Source organism: Oncorhynchus clarkii, chromosome 21, assembly GCF_045791955.1.
Source record: "Oncorhynchus clarkii lewisi isolate Uvic-CL-2024 chromosome 21, UVic_Ocla_1.0, whole genome shotgun sequence".
In the NCBI taxonomy this organism is placed as follows: domain Eukaryota; kingdom Metazoa; phylum Chordata; class Actinopteri; order Salmoniformes; family Salmonidae; genus Oncorhynchus; species Oncorhynchus clarkii.
This window is the reverse complement of record NC_092167.1, coordinates 19,079,516-19,101,167: the sequence shown is the minus strand read 5'-3', so window position 1 is coordinate 19,101,167 and position 21,652 is coordinate 19,079,516. Positions and strand designations below refer to the sequence as shown.

Below are 21,652 nucleotides of genomic sequence, written 5' to 3'. Positions count from 1 at the left end.
TTCATATTTTGTAAATAATGTGTGCCCCTGGCAATCCGTACATTTTAAAAACAAAAAATTGGTGCCTCTGCTTTGCCTAATATAAGGAATTTAAAATGATGTATACTTTTACTTTTGATACTTAAGTATATTTTTTCAATTGCATTAACTTTTGATACTTAAGTATATTTAAAACCAAATACTTTTAGACCTTTACTCAATGAGTATTTTACTGGTTGACTTTCACTTTTACTTGAGTAACTTTCTGTTAAGGTATCTTTACTTTCACTCAAGTATGACTTGTGCGTACTTTTTTTCACCACTGAATTTTGGCAAACCATAAATCTGCTTTTTTTTACACTACGTCATCGTCCGCGCTTGTGTGACGCGAGGCCCGCCTCCCTACCGCCCGCGTTATGCCCGCCCCCTCCGTCTCTTTACGGTCTCTTCCCCAGCGACGGAGCTAGGTTGAGTCCCCGGCACGGAGTAATAATACTGACACCCGCGACTGACTGAAACCAAGGGGAAGATGGAGCACAGAGACCCTCATTTCAACATATTGTTAGCTACGGATTCTTATAAGGTGAGTGGGCGACACCGGTATGTTAGTGCGATTTGTCTGCGTAGTCGTAGGTTCAGTGTGCGTGTAATTCTATCAGCCAAGGTGGTTGCATCCTCCAAGGCCATCACGCGTGCCTTGGTGGCTGTCTGTGTCAGATCGTTAGGCCAAATGGGGAGGAGAGAGGGGCAGGTAGAAAAGGTAGTACCAAATTTAGCCTATTTTCATCCTGGATAAATGACGGAATTGCCACCAGCGAATCTACGAAGATGCTCACCTTTGCGCAGCTAGCTGCGCTTGCAAGGCAGGCAGCTAATGAATGAGCAGAGGATATATTGGCTAAATATGTGTTGTGAATGGGAACGCTATAGCAGCTAATTGGAAAGGCGGTAGCTAACGCAGGCAAGTATTGAATGGAGCGGGTGATTTTTCTACCAAAACGTGGGAAGGCTAGCTTTTGCCAGATACGTAGCTAACAGTCCAGCGTCTATTGTGCTACTATCCATTTCCTTACTTTATAAAAAGCAATGGCAGATCCTGAAACAAAATCGAAACTTTGGTAAGCCTTTGGATACGCTCCAGGTCTTAGTGCAATCCTTTTTTGACCGTCGATGTTGTCAAAGACGGAGGTGGGATGAGTGCAATCAAATGAGAGATGCATGCTGTACGATTCGGTCTGTTTTTGACTGGGTTTTACATGTTATTTTATTTGAATGAAAAAAATCAGCTGTCTGCTAGGTAGGTAGGTATAGGTACAGATAGGTACACTTATATACCCTGCAAGCAAAATTATATAGATAAGACTGACTGCTTTTGTCAATAACAATACTACGAGAAATGTATTCATTTCTTTGTGGCCCCGTGTCCTGTCATCCAAACTGTCATATCAGCTGAATCTCTCACTCACAGGTCACAACACAATATTGCATAGTCTTATTTTATACAATTGTGGCACCACACTATTATATAAACATAGTGGAACTGCTATGTTTCCTCTTTACCAGAGGGACAAAAATAAAGGCTGCACAAAGCACATTAATCCTATTATATTTGATGAGCCAGTGTCAACTGTCAATCATTCTCCCTCCTGGTCAGTGCTGTGATGATGCTGTTTTCTGGACTGGTGTGTGTGTCGCGGGGGCATGAAACACCAGTCCTTTTGGGCTCAATGCTATACAGTGACTGGTAGGCATTTGGAACTATAGGGCCTGTTAGGATATAGAGAGAGCGGGTGGGAAACTAAAGGCAGGACACTGGCTACTGTGACTTATACACCATAACATGATGGAGGCTAATAAAGGGGTAATAAAGTAGGCCCTAAAGTCCCTAACCGCTGTCCTAAAACCATGGAGGAATATTGGATTATCAGAATGTTCTGTCTTTGCCAGGCAAAGCTTATGCAAACTGTTGTTTCACAACCCCCGGTCTGGTAAAATACCCCCCTAAAAATTGAGATTTGTGAACAGAATGGAGTCAAACAGCTCTGAACATTAGCTTTAATCTTGGTCAATTGTGCTTCACGGAAATATTTTATTTAGTCTTTCTCTCTGCTGTTTGTGGCCCTAAATTCAGAATTTAGAATAACATATCCTGTTGATTATTGTTGTCGTGTGTGTGCATTTAGACTGATCTGGTTGGCTCCATCCATCCATCTGTCGGAGCGGAGGTCATAGTGGACTGATTCCCAGACCAGCACTGATCTATGTAGGCACAGTTCTAGGATCGGCTAACCCATGGGGGGGGGGTTCGGTTACCGGTTAGTTCATGAGATCTTGTGGGGGGGCTAGTGAAGGATGGGACAGCATTGGTTAATAACCTAGGCCGAGTGACCTGTTGCGTAGGTTATGTCATTGTATGTGCAAGGCCAGTGCAGCCCAGAGGAAGGACGGGGCGAGGGTCAGAAGTAACACAGTTTTACAGTTGACTGAATTCCCGGAAAGTGAGAGAGAGATGGACGTATGTGTGAGTGCCCAGAGGCAAGGACACGGGACTGTGCCAGACAGATATTGCCGCTGTAGAGAGGCCAGTGTAATTATATGTACATAGTGGTCGTGGCTAATCAATAAAAGCATCGGCGGCAGATTTGCTCATTACTCTGTTTGCGTTATTTACTGTTCCATCTGCTCCACAGCCTGTCTCTGTCCCTCACTTTTTTTTAAAACCGCCCCCAATGTGCCCATCCTCTCTTTCTGTTCCACTTCTCTACACATACCTGGGTGTCCCAGGTGCACCTAGTGAGAGAGAGGGGGAGGGAGGGGGGGGGGGGGGGGGGGGGGGGGTGACGATGACGTAGCAGAAAGCTCTTGGTATCCCTCCAAATGACACGAATGCACTACATTTCACCAGAGCCAACCTGTGACCAATAGTGGGTCATTTGAGATACAGATTTTTGTTAGTACTTCCTCTAGCCTAACTCTGTGAGGAGTTGACTTGATCATGAATACATCATATCAGTCCATCACGTCAGTGATATCTAGTCGGCTCAGTAGGCTTCGAGCCCTAGACACCTCTGTGTGGGTGTGGAACAGAAACAGGCTGCGGATTGCTTTCAAAATGACTAATGAAGATCACGTTAGTCAATTGTCAGATGACAACACTTTGAGGGCTTTGGGAGGAGGTGTTCCTGTAATTGGATAGCGGATGGGAGCAATCATCCCTGTATCTGTCCAGTGTCCATCTGTCCTGTGTGGTACAGGCGCACAGACAGAGGGACCAGGGCCTGGTCACTCAGTCTTGTCATGGTCCAGCAGGCTGATATCTAGCACCTTAGAGTGGAGTGTGAGAACGTCCACTCAGTAAAGGGACACATTTTGGAGTGTTTATGTGGGAACAAATGGCAGCATAACCTTTCTTATGGCTCCGTGGTGTTCGAGGTATGAGGAAAAAAACAGCCAATTGCTTTCTCTGTGCGAACCTGTGCCACAACAACTTCCTGTTGCTGCATAGGAAAAGCCTGTGACGCTGCGACCAGCAACCTCCGGTTGTGAAAATTATAGTTAAACACTGCCAAGAGAATGTCATAAATATATCACTTCTAGGAAGGATACCTGAGGGCAACTAGCTATACAATCGGAAGCTGTGACATTTTATCCTGTAGTTAGGCTATTTAAACTGTTATTAAAGATGCACGGTCAAACCGTAGTATAATTTCAGCCAGTCATTTTGAAAGTAGTGCTCACAAGCCGTAAGTGGTCCCCGGAAAATGCGTACCACATCACAGATGTTGCGGATACTGCATGTGCGCCACGTCGTTGCGCTCGCTCTCTATCTCCGCTGTGTCCGCTGAGCCGTTGGGCCCGCCCTGCAACCTCGCTGGGCAACGCTGGGCAGGCCTTTTCTTAGCAGAAGTTCATTGGCTAGAACTGGATTTCCTAGGCTGGCACACGTGGGGGGGAAATGTCACACATGGGCAAATCCAGCCCAAAGCGGGAGGTTTAAAAAAATAAATACTAGTCACCAAAGTACCTTTCAATCTCTTTAACTGTCATTTTATAGCCTGAAGTTGTGATGTATTTTATCCATGTTGTCTCCTCCATCTTGGATCCAGGTGACACACTACAAGCAGTACCCTCCCAACACCAGTAAAGTGTACTCCTACTTCGAGTGCCGCGAGAAGAGAGCTGACCCGACCAAGAACAGAAAAGTCAAGTATGAGACGACGGTCTTCTACGGCCTGCAGTACATCACCAACAAATACTTAAAAGGTAAGGATTGTATTGATGTCCTCATAATGCAAAATATGACATCCAAGCCTTTTATGCATAGCTCCTCTATGAGTTAACATTCTCTACCAGGCCTTGCTACTAGTCTGCAGAGTTGGAGTGAACTGAGTGATGCTTCCTGTCTCTGCCAGCAGGAGAATCACTGTCATGTGATCAAGGCTAGCATATAATTGAATAGGTGCTCAGATGAATTCTACAGCATTGACCGGCAGCATCGGAGGATCTGTAGCATCTAGACTGAGCAGGGGAGAATCTCAGTTGCATTTCCTTGATTCTTCGCGTCCTCTCTCCACGCCTCCTCAAAACCCATTGAATGAGAAGTTCAGAGGTCCCTCCCCCAGGATCATCTTCCAATACTTTGAAAAGCAATCCTTCCTTTCTGCCTCACTTCGAATTTATGATAGATCAGTCCTCTCGCTTTCAAGATTTGACCTGAAGTGTGTGTGTTTGTCTGAATGTTCCTGTATTCTCCTTCTGGAAACTTCTGGTCCTCACAAGGATAGTAAAACCAAACACACAGACAAGAAAAAAATTATATTTTTGGCTAGGTTACGGTTGCAATTAAGGTTAGGTTTGAAGTTAAGTTTCGGATAAGGGTTAGGGAAAATAGAATTTTGAATGGGAATCAATTGTTTGGTCCCTACAAGGATTCAATGAGCTCTAAAAGTATTGGGATAGTGACGCATTTGTTGTTGTGTTGGCTCTGTACTCCAGTACTTTGGATTTGAAATGATACAATGAAATTACAGCACTGTTTGTACACAGTCCTCCCATTTTAGGGGACCAAAGGTATTGGGACAAATTCACTTATGTGTATTAAAGTAGTCAAAAGTTTAGTATGTGGTCCCATATTCCCGGCACGCAATGATGACATCACGCTTGTGACTCTACAACCTTGTTGGATGCATTTGCTGTTTGTTGTGGTTGTGTTTCAGATAATGTTGTGGCCAACAGAAATGAATGGTATATACTGTATTGTGTCATTTACAATAAATGTGGCTCCAAAATGACACTACATTATTTGCCGTTCATTTCTATTGGGCACAAAATCTGAAACGCAACCAAAACAAACAGCAAATGGATCCAAGGTTGTAGAGTCGCAAGCTTGATGTCTTCATTGTGTGCTAGGAATATGGGACCAAATACTAATCTTTTGATTACTTTTATATTCAATGGAATTTGAGAAGGAGTCGTGGAGAGAGGATACAAGGAATCAAGGAAATGCAATTGAGATTCTCCCCAGGATCACGTTCCAATACGGTTAAAAGGAATCCTTCCTTTTGATTGATCGAACGTCAGTGGTTAGGATTTCACTATCCAGTAATGTCCGGTCAGGGATTACTCCACGGTAGGAAGTAGGGAAAGAGGACGTCTTTTATTTTCACTGTATTTATACAGGGCCTAGACTACAGCTCCTCCTCTGGCCATCAGTTATTGTAAAGGGAGCTGAGAGGTTTAGCTAGATGTCGTACCTTGGGCAGCCTTGGCCTAGACACTGATCTAAGATCAGTTTCTCACTCCATACCCTAATGGTGCCTGCCCTAAGGTTAACGTTTTGTAGAAGGTTAAGCTGATCCTAGATCTGTTGTTTTGTTCTTCCGCACAGCATTAGAGAATGGAGCTCAAAGTGATTTCACGGCAGGCAGGGAGAGGTGCTGTAGAGAGCTTCAGGACTAGCGTGGACTGGAGACAAAGGAACATCTGCTCTTTGAGCCCCAGCAACACAAAGGGCAGCTGCAACTTGGGGCTACTAGCATTGATTCACTACAATGATACAGAGTTCTACTCGCAAGAAGTAACCTTGGAATAACATTTTCTAAACTTTAAGTTTTTATTTGTATTCAAATAACCTTTTGAAAATACCAGCCTTATTACTTTATTGCAACAAGAGGTCATATCAAGTGTGTCCGTGTGTGTCCGTGTCCCTAGCATGTCCTGCAGCAGGACAATGCCGCTCTGTAAGAGGGAGAGAGAAGCTCCTAATTTAATAGCACATGGATGGACTAGAGTTTGGGATTCCAATGCTTCTCTGTCGCCTCCTCCTCTCTCTCCTCCCACTTCTCTCACTCTTTTGCTCTCACAAACTGTCATATCTCTCTCTCTATCCTATACACCACTTGTTCACTGATGCTTCAACCATTTGAACCTCTTTCTTTTCTTTCCCTCCCTCCCTCCCTCCCTCCCTCCCTCCCTCCCTCCAGGGAAAGTGGTGACTCCAGAGAAGATCCAGGAAGCGAAGGAGGTGTACAGGGAACACTTCCAGGATGACGTCTTCAACGAGAAGGGCTGGAACTACATACTGGAGGTACACATTCACGTTTGTTTTTTACTACAGTGAGCTCCACAAGAATTGGGACAGGTTCGCTTCTGTACTCCAGCACTTTGGATTTTAAATTATACTATTTTCAGTCATATCGGGTGGACCGTTTAGAAATTGCATCACTTTTTGTTCATAGTCCCCCTATTTTAGGGGACCAAAAGTATTGGGACAAATTCACTTATGTGTATTAAAGTAGTCAAAAGTTTAGTATTTGGTCCCATATTCCTAGCACGCAATGATGACATCAAGCTTGTGACTCTACAACCTTGTTGGATGCATTTGCTGTTTGTTTTGGTTGTGTTTCTGATTTTTTTTTGTGCTCATTAGAAATGAATGGTAAATAATGTATTGTGTCATTTTGGAGTCACTTATCGTAAATAAGAATATCATATGTTTCTAAACACTTCTACATTAATGTGGATGTTACCATGATTACGGATAAGTAACCTCATCATTATTCACGATTCATTCAGGACTATCCGTAATCATGGTAGCATCCACATTAATGTAGAAGTGTTTAGAAAAATATAATTTTCTTATTTACAACAAGTGACTCCAAAATGACACAATACATTATTTACCATTCATTTTTATTGGGCACAAAATTATCTGAAACACAACCAAAACAAACAGGTGACTCAAGCTTTGAGTCACAAGCTTGATGTAGTCATTGCATGCTAGGAATATGGGACCAAATACAACATTTTGACTACTTTAATACAATTGTTTAGGGGGACTATGTAGAAAAAGGGATGTGATTTCATTGTATCAAATCCAAAGTGCCAAAGCAACAAATGTGTCACTCTCCCAATACTTTTGGAGCTCTTCCCTAACCCTTACGTATTTTTGGTGGAACATTTTGCTCACTGGGTTACTAGTGCTGATTAAGGTCATTTTAATTTGATTAGGGTCCTATCAAAACAAATTTCCCCCCATATAGAATTTTAAGATACTTGAAACATATTTTTATTTTACTAATATGGGCTTTAGGGTGAATGTTGTATGTTGTGTGTTAACTGCAATGGCTGGTGTAAAGGTTGTGTGTGTGTATTGCAGAAGTATGACGGCCACCTACCCATAGAGATCAAGGCGGTGCCGGAGGGAAGTGTGATCCCACGGGGTAACGTCCTCTTCACCGTGGAGAGCACCGACCCAGAATGCTACTGGCTCACCAACTGGGTGGAGGTGAGTGTCAGTGGGGGGCAGCAGGTAGGTTAGGTCTCTCCATCAATGTGACTGGATTGGGGCCTTCCTGTCTGTTCCAAATGAATCCTTAGAGTTAGTGTGGCTGTCTGAGATTGTGCCTGATCTAAAAATAAATTGTAATGTTTATTTAACTTCACTCCTCACTGACCAAGGCCCTGCCCCTAGAGCACACCACACAACATTGCCACAGTGACTCTGCACTTTTTAAAATTCACATGATGAGAGCCATCAGTCTCTATCTGTAAACCTCTTCCTCACGTATCCTGCCTCTGTCTGTCTAGCCTCGAGTGTTACTAGTTAGCTTCTCTGACTAGGATGGCTTCTATGGGTTCTGCATCACAAATGGCACCCTATTCTCTATATAGAGCACTTCTTTGACCAGAACCCTGAGAATAGGGTGCCGTTTGAGCTAGGTCAGCTAAGCCCCATCTCCACCTCTCAGTAGCCACTCTATGCAGAATCACTGATCTACAAATCATCTTGCCTCCCGGATGACTACTCATTTTGCAATCAAGATCAGTGAATCTGTGCGGTGTCTTTCTCAGACCGATCTCCGTGAACGTGCCGAGTAGTTCCACTGAAGAGCAGACCGTAGACTCGCTGGTCTGACACCATCACGTGAGCATATTAACACTGGTCACCAACCGGTCGATCGCCAAACATTTCTGTAGAAAAGCCAATGATAAAGCCTTGCGCTCCTTTAAAAAAAATAAAATAATGTTTTGTCTTGCACTGTTGGTGGTGATTGATTCAGAAGGGCAAGTAAAGTGTTCCCATTTTGAACTATTTAATTTGTCTGAAGAGAGAGCTAAATCAAGTGCGCCTACTGCGCATTTCATACGCTTTAAAACCATGTCCAAGAGAGAGACTCTCAAAGAATACAGCAAAGAGATGCTGTTTTTATGAGTAAGTTCATGTTTTAAGTTTTTATTCAACAATTGTACAAAACATATGACGCTCTTCTCCTTGCTTCCACACCCGCTACAACCAGCAATGAATGAGTAGCCAAGTATATCGATAGGCCTGTGTTTTTATTATTGGCAGCTCATCATGTCTATTTTAATATCATGGAACGCTATTCCACTAACTCTGGTCATAAGAACAACATTGGGTTTGTGCATGAATAATGCGGTGCGACTAGAGTTTCGCCATCAGGTGGAAGACGGTGTCCCCTTTCACTGGTCAGTCTCACCGGAGGGAGGGAGTAGAGACCGCGGGAGGTGGTTCCTCCCGCCACTGAAACTGACCATCTGATGCAGGTACCATCAGTCCAGTAAAATAAAAAAGCAAAATATTTCAATTTATGCTCAGCTGTGCCTCGTAAGTTAATAGTGCACAGATGTACGTTTTTTTTTTAAAGTCATGTTTTTGTTGTTCTTCTGAGCGGTAGATCTCGGCTTTTTGACTCAAAGGTTGGTGACTGCTCTATTAAACAGTATATTATGGTTTGGCTCTGGAAGTGTGTGGCTCTGTTATCCCCGTCCACACTACGGTGCTCAATGGCGCCCTCCTCAGTCTCCACCTGGCATTACTGCTGTAGATCACCACAGCGTCAGCGTCGCTGCATACAACCAGTCATATAGTAGGCCTGTATGGCTTCAGGTCCTTAAAGATAATTCATTTGTTTCTAGATTATTATGATCATTTTCACATATTGAGTTGAAGTTGTTGGAGCTGTGGCTGGCCACATCTTGTGGTAGCGTGTGAGCGCTCGGGCAACTCTGCAAGGTGTTTCTGACCATGTGGACCGTACACATGACCCTGCACACACACACACACACACGTACGCACACTCTCACGTACATGCACACTACACAGCTCTTAGAGGGAGAAATATGACTAAACACACACTCGGACATGGCGTGAGAATATTGACTCGCCCGTTCAACGATGACTGGACTGAGACAAAGACCCAGGCATCTCTAGCTGCCAGCGGGCCACGGCTAAGTAACTCTGTCCTGGGCTTGCCATGTGAGGAATCCTCCCATCGTACCCAGTGTTGACATGACCTCTCCCTGTCCCTTTGCCAGGGAATGTGGATCTAGCCCCTGAGCCTCCCAAACAGCCCACTTCCCCTTCCACATAGCAGTATAAAGGGTCTGTCAAGAGGGTTGGTTTTGGGTTCATGTTCCAGCTCACTACACTGTGATGGGGTGACTGGAGGGTGTGGATGGGGCTGTGGTGGGATCAGAGGGATATTTTGGGTTCATGGACAGGCACACTACAGTTCAAGAAAGATTGAGGAGGGAGGGAGCGGGATCAGAAATGAATGAATGAGAGGCAGGGAGAGAGATGGATGGAGGGATCAGAGAGGGAGGTAAGATTGATGGAGAGAGACGCCTCGAAAGCACAGAAAGTTGTGCTTCGAGAGCTCCAGACTTGGGCCCATTCTAGCATGGCAATCTACTAACCACCTCCCCTCTTCCTCCTCCCCTCCAGACCATCCTTGTCCAGGTCTGGTACCCTATCACCGTGGCGACCAACTCCAGGGAGCAGAAGAAGATTCTGGCCAAGTACCTGCTGGAGACCTCTGGCAACCTGGACAAGCTGGAGTACAAGCTGCACGACTTCGGCTACAGGGGAGTTTCCTCACAAGAGGTAGAGGAAGTGTGTGTGTGTGTGTGTGGAGGGAGGGAGGGGGGTTATATCCAGTGCATTCGTAAAGTATTCAGACCCCTTGACTTTTTCCACATTCTGTTACGTTACAGACTTGTTCTAAAATCTACACACAATACCCCATAACGACAAAGCGAAAACAGGTTTTCAGAAAAAAACAGATACCTTATTTACATTAGTATTCAGACCCTTTGCTATGAGACTCTCAATTGAGCTCAGGTGCATCCTGTTTCCATTGATCATCCTTGAGATATTTCTACAACTTGATTGAAGTCCTCCTGTGGTAAATTCAATTGATTGGACATGATTTTGAAAGACACACACCTGTCTATATAAGGCCCCACAGTTGACAGTGCATGTCAGAGCAAAAACCAAGCCATGAGGTCAAAGGAATTGTCCGTAGTACTCCGAGACAAGATTGCGTTGAGGCACAGATCTGGGTTAGGGTTTTTGCTTTGTCGTTATGGGTTATTGTGTGTAGATTGAGTTGAAAATTATATATATAATTTATTGATTGATAAGGCTGTAACGTAACAAAGTGGGAAAAGGGGTCTGAATACTTTCTGAATGCACCGTAGGTGTGTGTGTGACATTTGGCTCACCATCTCTCTTCCCCATTTCAGACGGCAGGTATCGGAGCCTCTGCCCACCTGGTGAACTTTAAGGGCACAGACACAGTGGCTGGCATCGGCGTGATTAAGAAGTACTACGGCACCAAAGACCCCGTGCCTGGCTTCTCTGTGCCCGCCGCGGAGCACAGGTAAAAACGTCAGGACACAAAGTGGCTTCACAGTTAACTTCTTACGGTATAGGGGACGGTTGCGTCCCACTTGGTCAAAAGCCAGAGAAAATGCAGCACGGCAAGTAATTAAAAAAATAAATAAAAATCAAACTTTCATTAAATCGCACATGTAAGATACTCGATTAAAGCTACACTCGTTGTGAATCCAGCCAACATGTCAGATTTTAAAAAGGCTTTTCGGCGAAAGCATAAGAAGCTATTATCTGATGATAGCACAACAGTAAACAAAGAGGGGGGCATATTTCAACCCTGCAGGCGCTACACAAAACGCATAAATAAAATATAAAACATGCCTTACCTTTGACGAGCTTCTTTTGTTGGCACTCCAATATGACCCATAAACATCACAATTGGTCCTTTTTGTTAGATTAATTCCGTCCACATATATCCAAAATGTCAATTTATTTGACGCGTTTGATCCAGAAAAAAGCAGCTTCCAAAATGCGCAGCGTCACTACAAAATATTTCAAAAGTTGCCTATAAACTTTGCCAAAATATTTCAAACTACTTTTGTAATACAACTTTAGGTATTTTTAAACGTTAATAATCAATCAAATTGAAGACGGGTCTATCTGTGTTCAGTACAGGAACACAACAAACCAAGCTACTTTTCACGTCTTGCGCAACTCTCAACAGTGTTACGCAGTTCCTAGATGGCCATACTTCTTCATTGCACAAATGAATAACCTCAACCAAATTCCAAAGACTGGTGACATCCAGTAGAAGCGGTTCCTAAGAAATATCGTTTGCCAACGAGAACTCACTGAACAGACAGAGACCTAAAAATAAAAAAATCTGAACGGTTAGTCCTCGGGGTTTTGCCTGCTACATAAGTTATGTTATACTCACATACATGATTCAAACAGTTTTAGAAACTTCAGAGTGTTTTCTATCCGAATCTACTAATAATATGCATATCTTATATTGTTGGCATGAGTAGCAGGAAGTTGAAATTGGGCACGCTATTTATCCAAAAGTGAAAATGCTGCCCCCTATACCTTAAGAAGTTAACACACTAACATCTCTTTCTTGGTCCCGAATCAATCAAATTACACTTGTATTGGCATTCTTAGCCCCAGATAGCAAGCAGGAGGGGATGGCTTTGATATCCAAATATCAATTGCTATGCTTGTATAGGCCATTGATAAAAGTACACACACACAGGAGATGTACAGTACATCTCTAGCTGAGTTGGCTGTACCACTTCTCCACTGCACCATTCATTTGCCCCGTTGGTTTCTGGGAGTTCGGTTCCAGAGGCCCTGGCCTGGTCACTGTGGTTACGGAATCACGACGGTCCGTTTTAGTTTCATCTTCCAGAGACACAGTCACATTCCTCTCCATATGATACACACAGTACTCTACCATCCCCCTCACTCTCTGGGTTCTCCAAGGTGGTAGATAGCAATGCATTTAGAGATACGCCCCTCATTTCTTTGCTAATAGATTTGATAGCATTAAATAAAGATCAAATTGTAAGTGAGGCAAGCGTAATGCACAGATCGATTCAGAAAGAAACTAAAAGGACATAGCTAGCTAGCTACAGTTCACTGTTGTTGACATGAGCTCCTGGAAGTCCAGTTTCTGCAACGTGTTGATAAGGATGCCCTCTAGTGGTGGTACTGCAGCTCCATGTGGAAGAGTTCATAGGGAGAGGGATACGTTGAGTTGTCTTCAGTAAATCTGATAACTTTTGTATTCTCCCTCTTTCTCTCCAGCACCATCACGGCGTGGGGGAAGGACCACGAGCGAGATGCCTTTGAGCACATCGTGAGGCAGTTCCCCAACGTGCCCGTGTCTATCGTCAGTGACAGCTATGACATCTACAACGCCTGTGAGAAGATCTGGGGAGAAGACCTGAGGAGCCTCATTGAGTCGCGCAGCGCTGACGCCCCACTGGTGGTCCGTCCCGACTCAGGGAACCCCCTGGATACCGTGCTGAAGGTAACACTATGCCTAGCTCGACCCTAAGTCAACCCCCTTAAGCCCCTCGTCGTCCGCCCGACTTGGGGAAGCCTGTGGGTAACGTACTGAAGGTAGGTCCCAATCAGGTCCTCTGAGAAAGTACTAACGCAATACTGAATATTATTGGGCAGATCCTAAATTGAGAAAGATGCACACGAATTCAACGTCCATGGTAATCTGCCATTTGATATAACTAAAATAATAATCCCATATGCCGTTTAGCAGACACATTTATAGTCATGCACGCCTACGTTTTATGTACAGGCGTTCCCAGGAATCGAACCCACTATCCTAGCGTTGCGAGTTCCATGCGCTACCAACTGAGCTACATGATTTGGGTGATATTTTGAGTTATGACCGGGCTTCAGTAGTTGAGATTGATCCGTATGGAAGCCCTCTCAGTCGATGCTGTATGTGCCTCACATACAGATTTTTAGCATTCTTGTTAAAAAAAAGAAACACGTGCTTCCTCCACTCAGGTGCTGGAGATCCTGGGGAAGAAGTTTATCCCTACGGAGAACTCCAAAGGCTACAAAGTTCTGCCGCCCTATATCAGAGTTATACAGGGGGACGGAGTGGACATCAACACCCTGCAAGAGGTACACACATGGACGGACACACACACACCACGGACACACAAACACACACACACAGTCAGTATTAACAGTGCATGTGTCTGTGTGTAGATCGTGGAGGGGATGAAGCAGCATCGGTGGAGCATTGAGAACATTGCCTTTGGCTCTGGAGGGGCTCTGCTGCAGAAACTGACCAGGGATCTGCTCAACTGCTCCTTTAAATGCAGCTACGTGGTCACCAACGGCCTGGGGGTGAGCAGAGCATTACACGCATGCACACACACCATCACACACACACACACACACACACACACATAGATACTGTATACTATATTACAGTGGGGTCTTAAATTATTGACACTTCTAATAAAGATTACCAGAAATGACTCTAAAATCAATAATTCAAATACTGAGCTAAATTGTATGTTAGAAAAATAGGGAAATTATTTTATGCTAATACAATTGCTCAGAGAAAGAGATCTTGTTTAACTAGTAAAGGTAGGGGTCAAAATGATTGACACCCTGTTTTCAATACCTCACCTTGCGAGAATAACGGCACTGAGAACACATTGGGAGGGATCTTAGACCATTCCTCTATACAGAACATTAGTTTGTTGAAAATCCCAAATTGTTTGCGTAGTCAACTTACACACAGCTCTGACACACACACTTATCCCACCAGACAGGCCACCAGGGGTCTTTTCACAGTCCCCAAATCCAGAACAAATTCAAGAAAGCGTACAGTATTATATAGATCCCTTATTACATGGAACTTCCTTCCATCTCATATTGCTCAAATAAACAGCAGACCTGGTTTCCAAAAACAGATAAAGCAACACCTCGCGGCACAACGCCTCTCCCCTATTTGACCTAGATAGTTTGTGTGTATTGATATGTAGGCTACGTGTGCCTTTTTAAAAATATATGTAGTTCTGTCCTTGAGCTGTTCTTGTCTAATGATGTTCTGTATTATGTCATTCTGTATTATGTTTCATGTTTTGTGTTGGACCCCAGGAAGAGTAGCTGCTGCTTTTGCAACAGCTAATGAGGATCCTAATAAAATACCAAATCCTTCCAGATCCTTGATATCCTTCGTCTGCGCTTAATAAGGACGAGCCATTTCAATTCAAACCACAGGTTTTCACTGGGTCCTGAGACTGAGATGGCCATTGCAAAAATGTTGATGAACAATTTCTTTGAGGGTTTTGGTGGGCGCTTGGGGTTATTGTTTTGCTGGAAGAGCCACTTGCTGCCAAGTTTCACCCACCTGGCAGAGGCAACCAGGTTTTTGGCAAAACCATATGCTAGTAGTTCATGATGCCGTTGACCTTTTAACAAGGGCCCCAGGACCAGTGGAAGCAATATAGCCCTGTAACATTAGAGATCCACCACCCTATTTTACAATGGGGTTTCTTTTCTGCTCATGCGTTCTCATTTCAACACCAAACCCACCACTGGTGTGCGTGACCAAAGAGCTCTATTTTTCATGTCATCTGACCAAAGCACCAGGTACAATCCACGTGGCAATGCAGTTTAGCAAACTTCAGGCGTTTTACATTTGTTGGATGAAAACAATCCGGCAGGTGGATGCACATCCTGCTAAAAGTTAATTATCAGTTAATTGTTCCGTTTTAATTCAGGCTTTTGTTCGTTTAGACCATACGCAGGTCATGAACATTTAAACCTGTGCGGCTGGTAAAGGTTTTGAGTATACCCTACAAAATAAATGATTGCTAATTCTGCAGCCTGTAGCCTATTCGATTCTGGGAGTTGTTTATTTAAGTTTCAATTAAACTATTTGATTATCGAAACAATATTGACTATGTCAGCTTATAGGCTTTCATTGGGTAAGAAGGCTAATTTAGAATACTTTTTTTTTTTTTTCCCTAAGCAGTATCAGTTGACAATGTGCCGCATCGCATTGTGAAAATAAGAAGATATCATTCTTAATTCATTGCATAGTTTCCTTTTTTTTATCCAAATGCGGAATAGACTTGCAGACAAATCAATTCGTACAGGAACGGGGAATAGCCTAATGGCCTATACTACTCTGGAGTCATAAAAACAATGAAATACATTATTATTTGTCCCGTTGCGGAGGAAAATCTGTCCTGGTGACGGGTATCGGTTGGGGCTCGGAATTGACGTGGCTGGCGAGGGCGGGTGCATCTCCAAAACAAACTGGCCCGTGCAGGACTCTTAACACAGACACACATCCTACCTCCACTGGAAGGAGAAGTGTAACTGTTTTAATATTTGGTGTCAGGTGAATGTGTTCAAGGACCCGGTGGCGGATCCGAACAAAAGGTCAAAGAAAGGTCGTCTGTCTCTGCACCGGACAGCGAGCGGGGACTTTGTCACTCTGGAGGAGGGCAAGGGAGACCTGGAGGAGTATGGCGTGGTGAGTTGAGTCCACATGTCATACTCCCACATCAATGCATTCCAATAGCCTTTGTAAATAAATGTTGTTTTAGTTATTGGGGTTTGTCAAATGTGACTTTTTATTTTTAGGTTAGTCAATTAGACACTTCACTGACGGTCATTTGTTCTTTTCCCTCTCGTCTCCCTCCAGGACCTGTTACACACAGTGTTTCAGAATGGGAAAATTGTCAAGACGTACACGTTCGATGACGTCAGAGACCATGCCAAGATAACGGACAGTGACCTCAAGGAGCTCCTCCACTGAGGGGCCACTGACCCCTGAACCCCTGACCTCCATCACCCCACCGGAGGCGGCACACTGCTAATGACGCCCCCCTTCCCTCAAACCCCACCCTCCCAGAAGCACTGTCCTCCATTGGAGAGGAGACACACACACACACACACACACACACGTCCAAACCTACACCTGAGTGAAGGCCAAGGGATAGAGAGAGTAGTGAGGGAGGGAGAGCAAGTGGAGTGAGTGAAACAAGTAAGTGATAAAGATTAAGGGAGTTGCGTGAGATAAATGAGAGCGAAAGAGAGATGGAGATAGAAGGAACACATTCACACTGACTATACCCTGTGTTGTGTGTACAGAGCTGTTTAAAGTCATTCATAATCTACTTAGTTAGCGTTGTCTTTTAGTGATGGATGGAAGGTTATCGTGGTATATAAATCATTTAAACTGCGGTTACGTTACAGTGTTTAAATGACCAAGTGTCGCTATACATTGATCACAGGAAAGGAGATATTGTTTCTACTGTGTTCATGAAAGTTCCCGAACTTTGTGTGGTTCTAGAACTGAGAGGTATATGTTTAATGTTCCTGAGTGGATGTTTGTGTGTGTGTGTGTGTACTGACAGTTTCTTCCTTTTAAAGGAACATTGTGTTCCTTTATGCAAATGAATTTGCTGATCACGGGAACACATACTCTACCTTTTTAAGTTGTTGGCCTTTTCTTTTTTTTTTATCTTTTTTTTTAATCTTTTTTTTTAATACGTTTTCCCCTGGGTCTTTAGAAGACACTACCCACACATGAGCAAGTCGCCATATAGAAGCCAGCTAATCATGTTGCTAAAACACTGTCTACAGAACTGCACGACACACTCTATGAAATGGCACCCTATTCCCTTTACCAGTAAAAAGTATTGCACTGAATAGGGTGTCATTTTGGACCCACACACAGAGTCAAATCTCTCTATTCGTGGCACCTTTTTATTTGTGTAAAAGTTATTTGTTACACATACATTTTTCTTTGCTTTGGAGAACAGTAAGGCATTTGTCGCTGATATTGAATTATGGGGAAAATTTCCGTAGAGCTTGATTTTGATACCATTGTGGTTGGTTCTTACCTCCAGAAATCATTTATTTTTTATGACAAAGGTAAATATTGCCAGATTATTTGCAGTAAATCTTCATATTTTCAAGGATGTGGCCAAACTGTCTTCTCACGTGTATATAACAACTGCATTATACTGCGAGAGGGCAGGGTAGGGAGAAATAGGGATATAATTATAATTTTTTTGTCTAATTCCCATTTTCTACCAATACAGAATCCTCCACACTGCTTGTTTGTTGTATGACAGGTGTTATGTCAGCTTTTAGCAAATGTTTGTTTGTGTGTAGAATAGTGTTAAATTCTGGTAACTTTCCCAGAAACCCCGATTGAAAAATTCCGGGAATCAGGAAGGAATACGCTCGGAATCCAGAATCCTCCAACCAAGATTTCATGATGACCAGGAATTTTACAATCCTGGTGTAGTCTTGTATGAATGCTGTTTAGAAAATAATACTTGTGAATTCTATTTTTGTTTTGTTATATGTTGGTTGTCCCAAATTGTTTCCCAAAACTGAACATATCTGATATTTTAAACTAACATCTGTTGCAATGTCTACATATTAAAAACACCATCCTGTCAATTTGAAATGTTTGATTTTAATTATTTAAATTGTTGTTGTTTTTTGTGTAGTTTACCCCCTTTTTCTCCCCAACTTCGTGATATCCAATTACGATCTTGTCTCATCGCTGCATCTCCCCCAACGGGCTCGGGAAACAACCGAAGTCACAAGGAGTCGCTAGAGCGCGATTGGCCAAGTAAAGCCCTCCCCTAACCTGGGCTCATTGTGCGCCTTCCTGTGGGACTCCCGCTTGTGACAGCCTGGGATCGAACCCGGGTCTGCAGTGACACCTCACTACAGACCACTGTGCCACTCGGGAGCCCCTTGATTTAAGATTTTGTTATACGAAGGAATCTATTCCCTTCTCTAGCTGCTTTCCGAACAGTATAGTATGGTTTCCTCAATGCACTAGCATTTCATTAAGTAATATTGATATCACATGTTGGAGAATTAAATAATTACAACTTATGTGTGAATCTTTGGATAAAAAATTTATTTATTGTGTTCTGTTCTCTATTTATTGGCGGGGATCCTCATGATTGAGTTCCATAGACATATATTCATTCATATATGTTTGTCATTGATAAAGTCAGTCATCTGCACCAATATGTTCCTCTGAGTAGTATTGTACATACTGTACAATTCAGTGGAGGCTCCTCGGAGTAAGGGGAGGACCATCCTCCGTGAATTTCAGAATGTTTTTAATTGTAAAACGTTTAAAAAAGTGATCCTTTTTAGAATAAACTATACAAAATATAATCATGTTACCAAATAACTGATTAAAACACTATTTTGCAAAGGTCTATAGTAGCCTCAACAGCACTCTGTGGGGTAGCACCATGGTGTAGCCGGAGGACAGCTAGCTTCCATCTTCCTGTGATGGACATTTTTATATTGTGAAAAGACAACCTTGAAAATGTTCATCTTGTCTTAGTGTCGTAAATAATCCTTGGTTCCTGCCTGTGCTTGGTAAAGATATGAGGGGGATCTCCTCCTTAGGACCATCTGTCAGAACGCCCAGAATATGTTTTTTAAGTTAAGATAGGAGACTGCCAGACATGTCGGAACCAACCCTATGACCTATGCCTATGTAACATGTCTATATCTAGTATATAAGGGATAACAGGACTGCCCTAAAGAAGAGTGCTATATATCGACATGTGTACTTGATGCATTGAGTTGATTGGAACTTCTCCAGCACGCTGATAATAATGATTCCTTTATGATTGACTTTGAGTGTTCCTGTGTAGAATTTCTACAGCTATTTGGTGTCACAAAAGGATGATGGATTCTGCCTGCGGAGCTTTCCAGTGGGGGTCTGCGAGGAAAACCGGTGGCACATTTTATGAAGAGTGAGGGAAATTCCAGTCTGACCAAAAGAGGACGAGACCCCCAGACCAGACCCTTACTGTGAGCTGCCCAGGAGGAGACACATCACCCACAAACAAACGAGGGACACGGCAACTGATTACAGTCAGTCAATTTTAAATGAATTTGTTTAAAAATCTAAAAGAATAAAACAAATTAAACTAAACAAAAATGGAGGAGGATAGTCCTGAGTCAAGTAATAGCACGATGTGAGTTGTGGATGTGGATGGGAGAGTTGTGAGTGTGGAGTTACTGAGTGAATGTGTGAAAGTGCATGTTATTCTATTTGTATCTGGCAAGACTATGGAGTCTATAGAGGCTATAGCATTTGACTATATAAACTATTGATACTATGGATGCTCTAGGGACTATAGATTCTATAGGGACTATGGATGCTCAGGGACTATAGATACTGTAGAGACTATAGAGGAACCATGGCAGTGATACATATGACAGAAAAAGGCTAGAGCTAGTCTTAGAGAGAAGACTAGACCAAGGGCAAGTAACGGTATCATGCCCCTCTGACAGCTGTCTGTAGGCATTTATAAGAGAAGTGTCTACCTGGTCTGCAGCCACTGATAATAGCACAAGGTGCTATTCTATATGTATAATGAAGATACATATGGTGCATAGGAAGTAACTACAGGAGAATCGTTGAAGATGCACATGGGGTAATAAGGGAAATTACTGAGTGTGTTTGGGATTAGTACTAAGTGGATGTGAAAGTTGTGTGATTGTGAGATATGACATATTAAGCTGATTGAAATTTGGATAATAAAATATAGAAATGTGGATATTAAGTTGATTGAAATTTGGATATTAAGCTGATTTGAAATTTGATAAGCAATTTTAGCTAATTTTAGCTATTAAGTAGAGCAGGGCTGCCCAACCCTCTTCCTGGACATCTACCGTCCTGTGGGTTTTCAGTAAAACCCTAATATAACAAACCTGATTCTACTAATTAGCTGCTCAACAAGACCTTATTAACTAGCAGAATCAGATTTGGGTTGGACTGAAAACCTACAGGACAGTAGATCTCCAGGAAGAGGGTTGGGCAGCCCTGAAGTAGAGTGTGAATGAGAACTGTCAGGGGACTAGCTCCAGTGAGTAAGATGACTGAATGGATACCCCAACCAGTTCTGTGTGAGCTGAGTTTTTAGAGCTATAACGTTATCTGTGGGTTCTGTCCACCACCTCTCATTGTCGGGGACTACTAATAATAGCACAAGTGTTATTGTTGTTTTATATGTATAGAGAACCATTGAAGATACATATGGTGTATAGGATGCGCACGGAGTGGTGTGTATGTGAATACCTAAGTATAGTTATATAGGGAAAAGTGAATGGAAAGATATGAAAGAAGATAGGACTATTCCTGAATATGCTGTTAAATAGAACACTAGAGTGAATATTTAAACCCCTGAATGAATAGAACACTGGTGTAGAGGAGGATTTTGTGATGTAACACACATGTATAATGGGTTACTAGAGCTAAAGTAAGATAATATTGAGTATAATGGTTTACTTAGAGATCTGATGAAATAACAATAGAAAAAACAATAATATACAACTTGCACACGTAGATGTACATAAGTGGTGTAAAAAACATTCTGAGAAATGTTCAGAGTGGTCCCTTTATGGATCATTTGTTCAATAAGGTTAAAGCATTGTACGGGACTTGACTTACCCGTAACCAATAAAACTATAAATGCTTATGAGATTTCCTCCACCCTGGTAATACATAAGGCTGTGGCGGTCACAAAAGGTTGTCAGCTGGTGATTGGCAAGCAAATAATATATACTCAATATACTCAGCAATTTACCGTTAATTAACATAAACACATTTAGCATCTCCTGGCTTTCACACATCGCCTCCAAGCCATTTTAAAAAGTCTAATAAATCCATGTAATATAGCCTACAACTTCACAATAAATCCATTATTTATTTTAGACAGATCTTAGACTGGCCTAAAATGATATGAAGAAAATGTTGTCTATTTCAGAAGAAAATAATAGCATACTCTGAGTTACACTAGTTCTCTTACCAGACTTGCTTATAATTCTGTGTCATTATTTTATATATTTTTTTATAGTATGAAGAATATAATTGAACAAAGCTGAATAAAATAGAAATATTGTCTCCAAACGATTTGAGGGAGTGCGCACATGCGACTGTTCTGTGTTGAGCGGTTAACAAAGAAATAGGTACTGCTATAT

General features: G+C 42.7%; 1 protein-coding gene across 1 annotated transcript; it reads left to right on the top strand.

Moving 5' to 3' along the window:
* The first annotated feature begins 353 nt into the window (after nt 1-353).
* Nucleotides 354-18,088, top strand: LOC139378694 (nicotinamide phosphoribosyltransferase-like). Its single transcript, XM_071121108.1, has 11 exons — nt 354-562; nt 4,086-4,242; nt 6,462-6,565; nt 7,637-7,765; nt 10,226-10,384; nt 11,026-11,162; nt 12,923-13,148; nt 13,649-13,768; nt 13,856-13,996; nt 16,011-16,145; nt 16,317-18,088. Exons 1-11 carry the CDS (start codon nt 509-511, stop codon nt 16,428-16,430), a joined length of 1,476 nt encoding a protein of 491 aa, XP_070977209.1. The 5' UTR covers nt 354-508; the 3' UTR covers nt 16,431-18,088.
* The last annotated feature ends 3,564 nt before the right edge of the window (nt 18,089-21,652 follow it).

Excerpts from the sequence above, each read along its gene's own strand:
- LOC139378694 (XM_071121108.1), top strand. The coding sequence starts at position 509 with ATGGAGCACAGAGACCCTCATTTCAACATATTGTTAGCTACGGATTCT. Across the intron at positions 563-4,085 it reads TAGCTACGGATTCTTATAAG|GTGACACACTACAAGCAGTA; the intron begins GTGAGTGGGCGA and ends TCTTGGATCCAG. Across the intron at positions 4,243-6,461 it reads CACCAACAAATACTTAAAAG|GGAAAGTGGTGACTCCAGAG; the intron begins GTAAGGATTGTA and ends CCCTCCCTCCAG.